This window comes from Alexandromys fortis, unplaced genomic scaffold (assembly GCF_014885135.2).
Source record: "Alexandromys fortis isolate MF-2015 unplaced genomic scaffold, M_Fortis_MF-2015_v1.1 scaffold_51, whole genome shotgun sequence".
NCBI classification, from domain to species: Eukaryota; Metazoa; Chordata; class Mammalia; order Rodentia; family Cricetidae; genus Alexandromys; species Alexandromys fortis.
Genome location: NW_026067925.1, coordinates 130,441 through 142,589, shown reverse-complemented (window position 1 = coordinate 142,589; position 12,149 = coordinate 130,441). Strand labels below are relative to the sequence as shown.

The 12,149-nt window shown below is 43.5% G+C and overlaps 1 protein-coding gene across 1 annotated transcript in view; it reads left to right on the top strand.

Moving 5' to 3' along the window:
* Window positions 1-12,069, top strand: part of Ndufs2 (NADH:ubiquinone oxidoreductase core subunit S2) — an 18,084-nt gene extending 6,015 nt beyond the window's left edge. Inside the window, exons 3-14 of the mRNA XM_050143050.1 lie at window positions 5,191-5,381; window positions 7,399-7,519; window positions 7,892-8,004; window positions 8,235-8,309; window positions 8,438-8,515; window positions 8,658-8,743; window positions 8,958-9,077; window positions 9,750-9,879; window positions 10,307-10,402; window positions 10,551-10,634; window positions 11,600-11,657; window positions 11,837-12,069. Of these exons, the coding sequence (XP_049999007.1) occupies window positions 5,191-5,381; window positions 7,399-7,519; window positions 7,892-8,004; window positions 8,235-8,309; window positions 8,438-8,515; window positions 8,658-8,743; window positions 8,958-9,077; window positions 9,750-9,879; window positions 10,307-10,402; window positions 10,551-10,634; window positions 11,600-11,657; window positions 11,837-11,874 (1,190 nt within the window). The 3' untranslated portion in view covers window positions 11,875-12,069. The remainder of the gene's footprint in view (window positions 1-5,190; window positions 5,382-7,398; window positions 7,520-7,891; window positions 8,005-8,234; window positions 8,310-8,437; window positions 8,516-8,657; window positions 8,744-8,957; window positions 9,078-9,749; window positions 9,880-10,306; window positions 10,403-10,550; window positions 10,635-11,599; window positions 11,658-11,836) is intronic.
* The last annotated feature ends 80 nt before the right edge of the window (window positions 12,070-12,149 follow it).

The window sequence follows — 12,149 nt, the reverse complement described above, 5'->3', positions numbered from 1 at the left end:
AGCCCCCCTTTTCCTTCAGAAAGAGATCCCTAAATCTAATCTCCTGGTTTTTTGTTTGTTTTATTTGTTTTTTGGATTTTTGAGACAGGGTTTTTGTTTTTTGTTTTTTTTTTTGGTTTTTCGAGACAGGGTTTCTCTGTGGCTTTGGAGCCTGTCCTGGAACTAGCTCTGTAGACCAGGCTGGTCTCGAACTCACAGAGATCCACCAGCCTCTGCCTCCCGAGTGCTGGGATTAAAGGCGTGCGCCACCATCGCCCGGCGAGACAGGGTTTTTTTGTGTAGCTTTGGAGCCTATCCTGGCACTAGCTCTTGTAGACCAGGCTAGCCTGAACTCATGGAGATCTTCCTGCCTCTGCCTCCCAAGTGCTGAAATTAAAGGTGTGTGCCACCACAGTCCAGCGAATCTCCTTTGTTTGGCTTAGCTTTCTCCCTGACCATGACCAGTAACAATTTGTAATCAATCCCCATAAATGATGACAAGCATCCATAACCCACCCAGTGACCAGAAACCACCCATCCCACCTCTTGGGAATGTGGGCGTTGTGTTCTCTAGACTGCTTCTTGTTGTCTGTGGGGGATGGCATCTTTATGAAACCTGAGAAAATTGAAATATTGGTCAAGTCCTGGGAAAACTAGCCATAACATTTGTTGTTCAGTCTCTGCAATGGGAAAACTTGAGGCTCTTTTTTTTTTTTTTTTTTTTTTTTTTTTTTTTTTTTTTTTTTTTTTTTTTTTTTCCGAGACAGGGTTTCTCTGTGGCTTTGGAGCCTGTCCTGGAACTAGCTTTTGTAGACCAGGCTGGCTTCAAACTCACAGAGATCCGCCTGCCTCTGCCTCCTGAGAAACTTGAGGCTTATTTGTAGTCCTGGCTGAAATAGTCTGTAAGGCTGGACCTTCTCAACCAGTAACCTTGAAGGTGCTCTAGATGCAGAGCTCCAAAGAAATTGCAACAGAGGCACCCTGAGAGGCTGGATCACCTGGGCCACCAATTTTTATTGGTTTCTGGTTTCCTTGCTGTGAAAATACACAAGCTTTCAAAGGTAACATACATATATACATTAACACAAGTATGTACACAAGGTAATTGTTGTTGTTGTTTTTTACTCTTTGGGGGACCACCATCCAACTCTCAAGTAAATACTTGGAGACTTATTCTTATGAATGCTTAGCCTTAAACTTAAATTATCCTATCTACCTTTTGCCTTTGGGCTTTTACCTTTTTTCTTCTATATTTCTTTCCTTCTTACTCTGTATCTGCCTATGTTGCTGGGTGACTGGCCCTTGTTTCTTCCCCTTTTCTCAAGCCTAGATTTCTCCTCCTATTTATTATCTCTGCCTGGCAACTCCACCCATCTTCTCTCCTGCCTGGCTTTTGGCCATCCAGTCCTTTATTAGACCAATCAGGTGTTTTAGGCAGACAAAGTAACACAGCTTCACAGAGTTAAGCATATGCAACATAAAAGAAAATAATACATCTCTGCATCATTAAACAAATATTCCAAAGCATAAACAAATTTAACATATCTCCAACTAATATTCTACAACAACACAAGCCAGCCAAAGATGATTTCTTGTTTTATGTTTGAGCAGGTAAAATATATGTCACCTGTCTTGTATTTTTTTCTAGGTTTGTTTCTTTATATCTGCAGCCAGGCTTTTCAGGGGGCCTTCCCCAATCAAACCTGAACCTCTTCCCTAAAGCAATATATTTCTGACTTCCATTTTAAAGTTAAGGCATTCCTAAAGTATCTAGGCTGGTTTGATTCAACAGTTCCTTCCACAATCCAATGTCTCAGCAGCTGTTGTTCTTTGTTCATTAGCAATCAAAAAGTTGAAAATCAACAAGACACCACATAGGTTCCAGGCTCTCTGTGTATTTTCTGTCTTTATGTGGCTTAATTTTTTCACATTATTTTTCTTTCTTTAAAGACTTTATCTTATTATTTATAAATTATTTTTTTCTATGAGTGTCTATATCCATTTTTTTCTTTTTAAGCCTATGCACGTTTTTTAAACACACTATAACCTACTTAGAGGTTTTTTTCCATCTGAGTTTATCTTGACTAAGCACCTGCCACGTTTTTTGACCACATGAGACAAATCTTAAACAGCTGTGTCAGCTGCTGCGAAACTCAGCTGAGTGCATGGGGCTGGTGGCTGGTTTCAGCCCACAGACAGTCTCTGCTCACCGTCAAGCCTATCCAGGAGACCAGAGACACTGGGAAGTCACTTTTGACTCCGTGTTCCAAACTTTTTTTTTCCAGCTTTATCTGGCCTTATGTGGATATATGTAGCTGGACATTGGGTGCCATATGTAAGTGATCTTTCTCGTCGGGACTGCCAGCTCACAAATGCTGATATGGAGACTTATTATGAAAGCTCAGCCTTTGCCATAGCCTTGTCCCCGTAGGCTCCCCCACCACCACCACTTTTTTATAGGTTTTTTGAGACAGGGTTTCTTTGTGTGGTCTTGGCTGTACTAGAATTTACTCTGTAGGTCAGGCTGACCACAAACTCATAAAGTTCTGCCTGCCTCTGCCTCCCAGCTGCTGGAGTTAAAGGCATACGTCACCACTGCTAGCTCCTAGCTATTATAATTTAAATTAATCCATTTCTATTTATCAACATGTTACCACATGACTCGTGGCTTTTACCTCTCCTACATATCTTGCTTTCTCTCTACATCTAGTGACAATGCCCTTTTTCCCCCAGAGCCCTCTCTGTCTAAAGTCTAGGCTATACCTCCTGCCTAGCTATTGGCCATTTAGCTTTTTATTAAACCAATCACAGTAACACATTGTCACACTTTGTAAAGGAATATTTCACAACAGCTACCATTATGAATCATTGTAGTAGTAGTAGTAACTTACTTAACTTACATTACCCCTCTCTGCCTTTTGCCCCTGGCCTTTTCCCATTCTCTTATTTCTGTAAGTCCCTTACTTGGAGACTTATTCTTATGAATGCTTAGCCTTAAACTTAAATTATCCTACTCTTACTCTGGATTGCTGTATAGCTGAATGCCGGGCCCTCCTCCTTCTCTCCACCTAGATTTCTCCTTCTATGTATTCTCTCTGTCTGCCAGCCCTGCCTATCCTTTTTCCTGCCTCATTATTGGCTTTATTATTATCTGTATTAGATAGATCAGGTGTTCTAGACAAGCAAAATATCACAGCTTTACAGAGTTAAACAAATGCAGCATAAACAAAAGCAATACACCTTAACATAATATTCCCAACATAGCTCGCTTTTTTCTAAACAAAAATACAAAATTTTAACTTGAGCATAATAAGGTGTATACAAAAAGAACAGTTATCAAGTAAAGATTACATTCATAATGTACTGAATTCCAATTCACTTATGTCTTTCAATTTAAAGAAAGTACTTTATAATCTATCCTGGCTTAGTAAATCCAAACTTTTATACCTAACTTATTTTCTGTAATATCTAAGAAAATCTGCAACTGTAACTATCTAATCTTCAACCTCATCAGAGGCACCAGAAGGATATAATATTATTTAAATAAACAAAAAGTGCATTGCTCATGACTTCCAAAAACTCTAGAAATGACAGAGGCATATGCCTAGACAGTCACCCAAAGTTCCTTTGCATTTTTGGGGCATCCACACAATAACAAGGTCCTAGGTTCAATACCCAGCATAGCGTAAACCAGAAGTGATTGTAGACTCCTATAATCTCAACACTCAGGAAGTAGGGACAGGATGATCAGGTTTTTTTATTTTTTTATTTTTTTTCAGGCAAGGGTTTTTTTGTAGCCTTAGAGCCTGTCCTGGAACTAGCTCTTGTAGACCAGGCTGGCCTTGAACTCACAGAGATCCACCTGCCTCTGCCTCCCAAGTGCTGGGATTAAAGGCATGCACCGCCACTGCCTGGCAGGATCAGAATTTTAAGGTTACCACCTTCAACTACACAGTGGTAGTGAGTTTGAGGCCAGCCTGAGCTGAGACCCAGTCTCAAAAACAATGAACAATCCTATAATTTAATATTAAATATTGAACATCCCCCCCCCCCTTGAGGATAGGTCTCACTATGTAGTCCTGGTTGGTTTTGAACTCACAGAAATACCTACCTCTGCCTTCTTTGTGCTCTGTTAAAGGCATGTACCCCCTAGCTGAGCTGAAGTGTATATTTCTCACTGGTTGTCCATTCATCATATACTTTTAGACATGAGTTACTGATAAGAAGCCAAGGCTCGGTAGTTAAAGGCTCTTCTAGAACACTTAGGTTCAATTCCCAGCACCCATACTGATTGGTTCACAACCATCTATAACTCCAGTTCCAAGGATCTGGTGCCTTCTGACCTCTGTGGGCTCCTGCACACATGTGCCACATATATATACACTCAGGTACACACATACTCATAGAAAAATAAAATAGATAATAAATATTTGTCAGCTGTATTAGCATATCTTTTTAATTCCAGCACCTGGTGCATGTAGTGGTTTCCAGGCCAGTTGGGGCTACAATAGTGAAACCCTGCCTAAAAAAAGGGAGGGGGGGATAGTAGCCAAGCCTCATGACACAGGCCTATAAGCCCAACTCTTCAGGAAGATCATTAAGGGTTTAGTACTAGTCTTGTCTACAAGGCCATCCTGGGTAACCTAGTGAGATCCTGTCTGAAAGTTAAAAGGAGGAAGGGTATAGCTCACCGGTAGAGCACTTGCTGCCTGGGACAAGTAGTGCCCTAAGTTTAACCTTTAGCACAACAGCAAAATAAAAGGTGTTCTAGGGCAGGGTTCTCAACCTTCCTAACGCTGTGACCCTTTAATGCAGTTCCTCTTGTGGTGACCCCAACCATAACATTATTTTCGTTACTACTTCATAACTGTAATTTTGCTACTGTTGTGAATGATATGATAATGAAGACATCTGTGTTTTCCTGTGGTCTTAGGTGACCTCTGTGAACGAGTCTTTGAGCTCCTAACGTGGTTGTGACCCGCGTGTTGAGAGCCACTATTCCAGGGCCTGTAATATGGACTTCATGATCCCTCTCACTGGATAGTTTAGAGCTTCTTCCCTTCTCCCCACCTCTTGCCATCTTCCTAGTTAATTGGAAGGAGGGTGCTAACAAGGTGTGGAGTGGAGAGGCAGAAGATATGTAGAAAGAACTAATTTTTTTGCTGTCTTTGGGGATTACCATTTGGCTCTGAACTATTTCCCACTTCTCAGATGTGGACATTTTGAAGGACAAAGTGGTCTCCAATGTGACCCTGAACTTTGGGCCCCAGCACCCAGCAGCCCATGGAGTCCTGAGACTGGTGATGGAATTGAGTGGAGAGATGGTGCGGAAGTGCGACCCTCACATCGGACTCCTGCACCGGGGCACTGAAAAGCTCATTGAGTACAAGACCTATCTGCAGGTGTGGAGGTGAACAGGGCTCTGTTGATGGGGTCTGAGCTGTAGCTTGAGACCTGATGGTTTTGCTGCCCCCAAGCTTCAGGGCAGGAGGGTGACAAGGGTTAGTGTGTTGTGGAATATTATTTTAAGAGGAGTTACGTTCCATTATGATGTGGAATATTTGTTTAGTGATGTTGTTATTTAAGGTACTGCATTCTTTTATGTTGCATTTGTTTAGCTCTGTGAAGCTGTGTTACTTTGTCTAAAACACCTGATTGGGCTAATGAACAGCCAATAGCTAGGCAGGAGAGGGGTAGGCGGGGCTGCCAGGCAGAGAGAATGAATGGAGGAGAGGAGGATGCCAGGGGCTAGACAGCCACTCAAGAAAAGGACACAAAGGTATATAGAATGGAGAAAGGAAAAAACCCAGAGGCAAAGGTAGACGGTTGAATTTAAGTTAAGAAAAGCTGGCTAGAAATAAGCCAAGCTAAGGCAAGGCATTCATAAGTAAGAGTAAGTCTCCTTGTATTTATTTGGGAGCTGTGTGGCCGGTCCCCCAAAGAGTAAAGAGTAAATAACAACATTGGTCCTTTGAGGTCGTTGTTGGCTGGGAGCGTGGAGCAAGTGTTAAAGGATGCAGGACTCTTGTTCTTCCAGCATCAGTACTTTATGGCTGGAGCCACACTCCAGCTTTTCTCTGTCTGATTTTTGGCTGGCCCTTTTGTCATTACTTTAGTGCCTCAGTTTCCCTCCTCTTAAAGGAGTGCGTCAAAGCCAGTGTCCCTCAAGGCAGAGACAGAGGAATGAGACGTCAGGATTAACAGCTGACTCTTTTGTCTTCCCACACTCTTAAATTTGTTTTCGAAACACTCAATGAGTCAGAGTGACCGGAGGTTTGAGACAGAATTTGCCGCGTTTGGAAGAACTGTGTGACCTAAATCGTTGAAGGTCAGATTTGAAGGAGTTGGATCTGGAATTCAATTCCAAATGTTGTTTTTCTGTCTGTCTGTTTGGTTCATTGGTTGGTTGTTTTTCTGTCTGTTTGGCTGTTTGTTGTTTGTTTGTTTGTTTGGTTGGTTGGTTTGTTTTTCTGTCTGTCTGGTTGGTTGGGTTTTGTTTGCTCTTTTCTTTTTGCTGTTATAGAGAAAGGCCCTGAGAACAGCAGACTGGAATCAGGGCCTAGACTGTGACTGTATATAATATGCTTCCTCCAGGGAGCCTAAGCAATGGTGGCTTCTGTTCAAACTTTCGTGGATTAACCCCTGTAGCATCATCCTGCGTCACAAATGACATCAGGACCAGAACAGGCTGTCCCAGTGAGAAGCGTTTTAACTCCGCCTTCTTCCTGGAAGCTGGAACTGGTGTGGTAGGCAGCTGGAACTTAGTTTTCTTGACATTCTGGGGGAAAGCTCTGTAACACTGATTACTTTCTCCTTCAGAATCTCAGTTTCAAGGGACTAAGAAGAGAAAGACGTAGAAGTTCAGGTCACTTTTTGAGAGAGGTCACAGTGCTGAAGTCAACTTGTACTGGCTTGTAAGAGCCTGAGTACTAAGTTTTAGAAATTTTATGACTTGGTTGCTGAAGTTATTATTACAAATTAGATTATACTTAGTGTCTGTGTATGTGTCTCTGTGTGTCTATGTCTAGTTTGTTTTGGTTTATTTTTTTGAGACAGGGTCTCCCGATGTAGCTCTGACTCTCCTAGAACTCACTATGTAGAGCTCTCAAAATACTGTATAATGTTGTCACGTGTCTTGGGTACATTCAGTTACATTTTGATAGCTTAGAATTGACCATAGTGGGATTATTTTCACCATGGAAATTATCAAACATGGTAAATCAAGGTCTTCTCATCATTTAAAGAGCCAGTTTTTAAACATTTAGTGCTAGTTTTAGATAAGCTATTATGGGAGCTGGGACTCCTGAGACTCTACAGGTAAGCATTGACTTCTGATGCCTGACAAGAGGAAGGTTTCCAACCGCAGACAGTGCAGTTCTGGGTCTGTTAGATGTGATCTTCATTCCTCCCTTTCGACAGGCCCTTCCATACTTTGACCGGTTGGACTATGTGTCTATGATGTGTAACGAACAGGCCTATTCTCTAGCTGTGGAGAAGCTCCTAAACATCCAGCCTCCTCCTCGGGCACAGTGGATCCGAGGTATGTTCTGCTCCTTATTTCTGCTGGAAGCCCACAGGACGTCAGTGCATTGAACGCAACTTTGATATTTAGACTCCAGATTCCACCCACACTGATTTGCAGGATGAGTCTTTGGCTCCTCTGTCCTTCTTTCTTAAACAAACAAACAAAAAACCCTACAACACACACAATATAAATATTTGATTTGTATGTTTATTGTGTATATAGATGCATGTGAAGTAGCATGTGTCAAGGCATGGGGAGGTCAGAGGACAACTTTTGGGAGTCAGTTCCCTGCTTCTACCATGTGGCCTCCAGACCGGTTAGCAAGTCTTTACCTGCTGAGCCATCCTTCCAGCCCTGTCCATCACTTGTTGTCTTCCCGTCTCACAGTGCTGTTTGGAGAGATCACACGGATTTTGAACCATATCATGGCTGTGACCACACATGCCCTGGACATTGGTGCCATGACTCCTTTCTTCTGGATGTTTGAAGAAAGAGAGAAGGTATAAGATAGAGGCGTGCGTAGGAATAGGGAAGGAAGTTTAAGAGGGCAGGAAGGAAAAGATGGAAGGAGGGGACAGATGAAAACAGGGGAGAAGCATATTTTGTTGGATTGTATTTGTAGGAAGTGTTTGGTTAGAACAAGAAGTCAGAGGTAGGGCAGTGGGCTACTGTGTCGCTGAACTCGGGGGTTGCTGGACTTTGTTTCTAATTCCCAGTGCGTTCTGTCTAGATGTTTGAGTTCTATGAGCGGGTGTCTGGAGCCCGAATGCATGCTGCTTATATCCGACCAGGAGGAGTGCACCAGGTGAGTGGTTCAGCCTCCACATGCCTCTCCCCTCTTTGTCCACTGGAGGGCAGTGTGGGTTCATGGAACAGAACTAACTGTCTCCTTGGGAAAGGGTACTGTAACAAGAATCGCTACTTGGTTTCTAGGACCTACCTCTTGGGCTTATGGATGACATTTACGAGTTTTCTAAGAACTTCTCTCTTCGGATTGATGAGGTGGAGGAGGTAAGGTATAAATCAACGGGAAAAAAATATCTTGGACCCCTAAAATGGCTTGTGGAGTTTTAGTACCCAGTGTTATGTAAGTACAGAGACTTTTGAAGATTGTCATGTAGAATATTAGCACACTGGATCTCTCCAACCATAGATGCTGACCAACAATAGGATCTGGAAAAACAGGACGGTCGATATTGGGGTTGTATCAGCAGAAGATGCACTTAACTATGGATTCAGGTAGGAGAATACAGCTTCTTTCCTTAGGGGTGGGAAAGTGTAGAGAGGTTTACAGCCCAGTGGCTTGGTTGCACGCACGCTTGCTACTCTCCTCTCCATGCCGTGAGTTTGTGTTCCATAACCAAAGTGGTGGGCAGGGAGCGGCAGATAGGACGCACGCGCGTCCTTTCCTGTTTTTGTGGAGGGTGATCCTCATGCTCGTTACACCCTACAGTGGAGTGATGCTCCGAGGCTCAGGCATCCAGTGGGACTTGCGGAAGACCCAGCCCTATGATGTTTATGACCAGGTTGAGTTTGATGTTCCTATTGGTTCTCGAGGGGACTGCTATGACAGGTAAGGCCCAAATCCTTACTCAGCTCTTTGTCCTTGCTGGATGCTTTGCTCCGTTTCCTAGCATCTGTAGGAGCCTGTGTAATGTGTAAACTTGGTAGAGTTGTGCTTAGCACTCATAGCCCCTAGTATTCTCCCCCAATACAAATGCCAAATAATAGCGCTATTTATTTTTTACCCTTATCCCACCATCCTGCCTTAGAGAGAACTAGCCTGGATGCTTTTGTAGCTGAGAAAGCTGAAGCATGAGTTAGGGATTAGCCTGCTAGTGATTAGGGTTGGAATCTTCCTGACCCAGCGATCTTCCTGCTTGATTCTAAGCTTCAAAATGCAGTCCTGTTTACTGACCCTGAATAAGATTTGCTTCTGTTGTTCTCTGTTTATCTTTCCATTTGACTCCTTTACTCTGTAGTCAAAACTGTGTTTAAGAGGGTAAGAGGTAAGGAGGGAAAAACTACAGGCCACATTCTTGTGGGGGGGGATTGGAGAAGGACTCAGTGGTAGAATCAAAATACTGCAGGGTTTATATGGGCAGCCAAGGCGAGCAGAGACACTGTTCCTGCAGAAGCAGGAATGTTTACCCAACATTTCAGATCTCCCAAAGGGCATCGTCCAGACTCCTGCCTACTCTCCTGTCTACTTTCCCTTGTTCTGAGTCTGTCTCATCCACGTCAGGTACCTGTGTCGTGTGGAGGAGATGCGCCAGTCCCTGCGCATCATCGTACAGTGTCTAAACAAGATGCCTCCGGGAGAGATCAAGGTTGATGACGCCAAAGTGTCCCCACCTAAGCGAGCAGAGATGAAGGTGGGCTGCAGGGACAGGGATGAGAGGTCAGGCATGGGAAAGAGAAAAGTCCTTGGATTAAATTCTGCCTTTCAGTTTAACCACACTCAAGTTTTATTCTGTCTTCACTGCTTCCTGATTTACATGTAGGTTGTTAGTCTCCCAAAGGGCAGAGAGTGCTTTCTCTGCTGGGGGAAAGCCCAAGGGAAGAGCTTAGATAGGACTTCTTCCTTTTTCTTTTATAGTTTTTTTTTTTTTTTCAAGGCAGGATTTCTCTGTGTAACAGCCCTGGCTGTCCTAGAACTCACTCCATAGATCAGGCTGGCCTTGAACTCACAGAGATCTGCCTGCCTCTGTCTCCTGAGTGCTGGGACTAAAGGCGTGTGCCACCACCTGGCTGGATCTGTTTTGTTTTGTTTTATGTTATATTTCCTTTTTCTTCCCCCAGACTTCCATGGAGTCACTAATTCATCACTTTAAGCTGTATACTGAGGGCTACCAAGTTCCTCCTGGAGCCACATATACGGCCATTGAAGCACCCAAGGTGAGGAGAGAAGGGGAAAGAAAAGTTGGTGGCTGGAGGTTGACAGTGACAGAGAAGGTTCAAAGTTCAAAGATGAACCAGAGAGGCTTTGGTAGAAGAGAGAACACTCTTCCTACTCATAGGGTATCCAACTTTCTTCCTTGAACAGGGAGAGTTTGGGGTATACCTGGTATCTGATGGTAGCAGCCGACCTTATCGGTGCAAGATCAAGGCCCCTGGTTTTGCCCACCTGGTAAGACAATCTCAATGGTTCTAAGTGTAATACATCAATAATTATTTTTGTTTATTTTCAGCTGCTTAAAAAATTTTATTTAGTTAGGCAGTAGTGGGCTTTTAATCCCAGCACTTGGGAGGCAGAGGCAGGCAGATCTCAGTGACTTTGATTCCAGCTTGGTCTACAAAGCGAGTTCCAGGACAGCCAGGACTGTACACAGAGAAACCCTGTCTAGAAAAACAAACAAAAAAGTTCTTTTTAGTTTATTTGTATGTGTATGTGTGTATGGTACATGAGTATAGGTGTCTTCAGAGGCCAAAAGAGAGACTCAGATCCCCTGGAGCTGGAGTTACAAGCAGTTGTGAACTACCTGTTAATTGGTTTCGGGAACCAGTCTTGGGTCCTCCGCAAGAGCAGTACATGCTCTTAGCAGCTGAGCCATGTCTCCAGCACCTTGCTTTCTGAGATAGGACTTTGCTATGGTTTGTCTAGAACTCCCTATGTCTCCTGCTTTAGCCTCCCAGGTATGAGTATTACAGTACACACCTCCACATCCAACTCTCGGATGAGAATTTGTTTTTTCCATTTGTTTGTTTAAGACAGAAGTTTGCTTAATAACCCAGATAAGCTTGGAGCTCACTATGTGTGTGGGCTATCCTTGGATTCACAGTGACCCTTCTGCCTTAAGGTTTTCAAGTGCTAGAATTACAGACAAGAGCTCCTGTGCCTGACTTAGATGAGGATTTTATTTTGGCTTGGGGTTTTTGTTGTGGTTTGTTTTGTTTTGTTTTTGAGGTGAGATCTCAGTATGTAGCTCTGACTGGCCTAGAATTCTCTACGTAGACTAGACTGGCTTCAGACTATAAACATCTTCCCATGTGCTGAGATTAACTTTATGTACTGTCAGCCCTGCCTTGGATGGAATTGTAAAGAGCTCTTCTCTGCAAACTTACATTAACATGTTGTTATCCCCATCTCCACAGGCTGGTTTGGACAAGATGTCTAAGGGACACATGTTGGCAGATGTCGTAGCCATCATAGGTATGAGACCTGTTATGCAGTAAGGCTGTCTAAGGCATGGGGTTTGGGATTCTGTTTGGGAACAAAACCAAATGCTCCCTGCTCACTGTAGATTGTCCTGGACTCTAGGCCAGAGTGTGTTGTACACAGTCCTGTGCTCTGGATCTCTGGCAATAACACTTTATCCTCTCACCTTCTAGGTACCCAGGATATTGTGTTTGGAGAAATAGACAGATGAGCAGAGACACAGCCTTTGTGTTCCCACGCCTGGCAGCTTCCCCTGCAAGGCCTGTCCCTCATAGGAAACGAAGCTGTGTGTCTCCGTGTGTATAAACAAACATACATGTACAGGCCGACTTAGCTGTACAGGCTTTCTGTGCATGTACTAGAAAAAGAGAAATTATATTAAATTAGCCGCCTTGCGGTCCCTATGCCAAGCTTCTAGTGAGTCTTTCTTGGTGTCTTACTGTCTTTCACTTTGTATTTCTGTTTGATTTTCCCAGCTGAATCTCC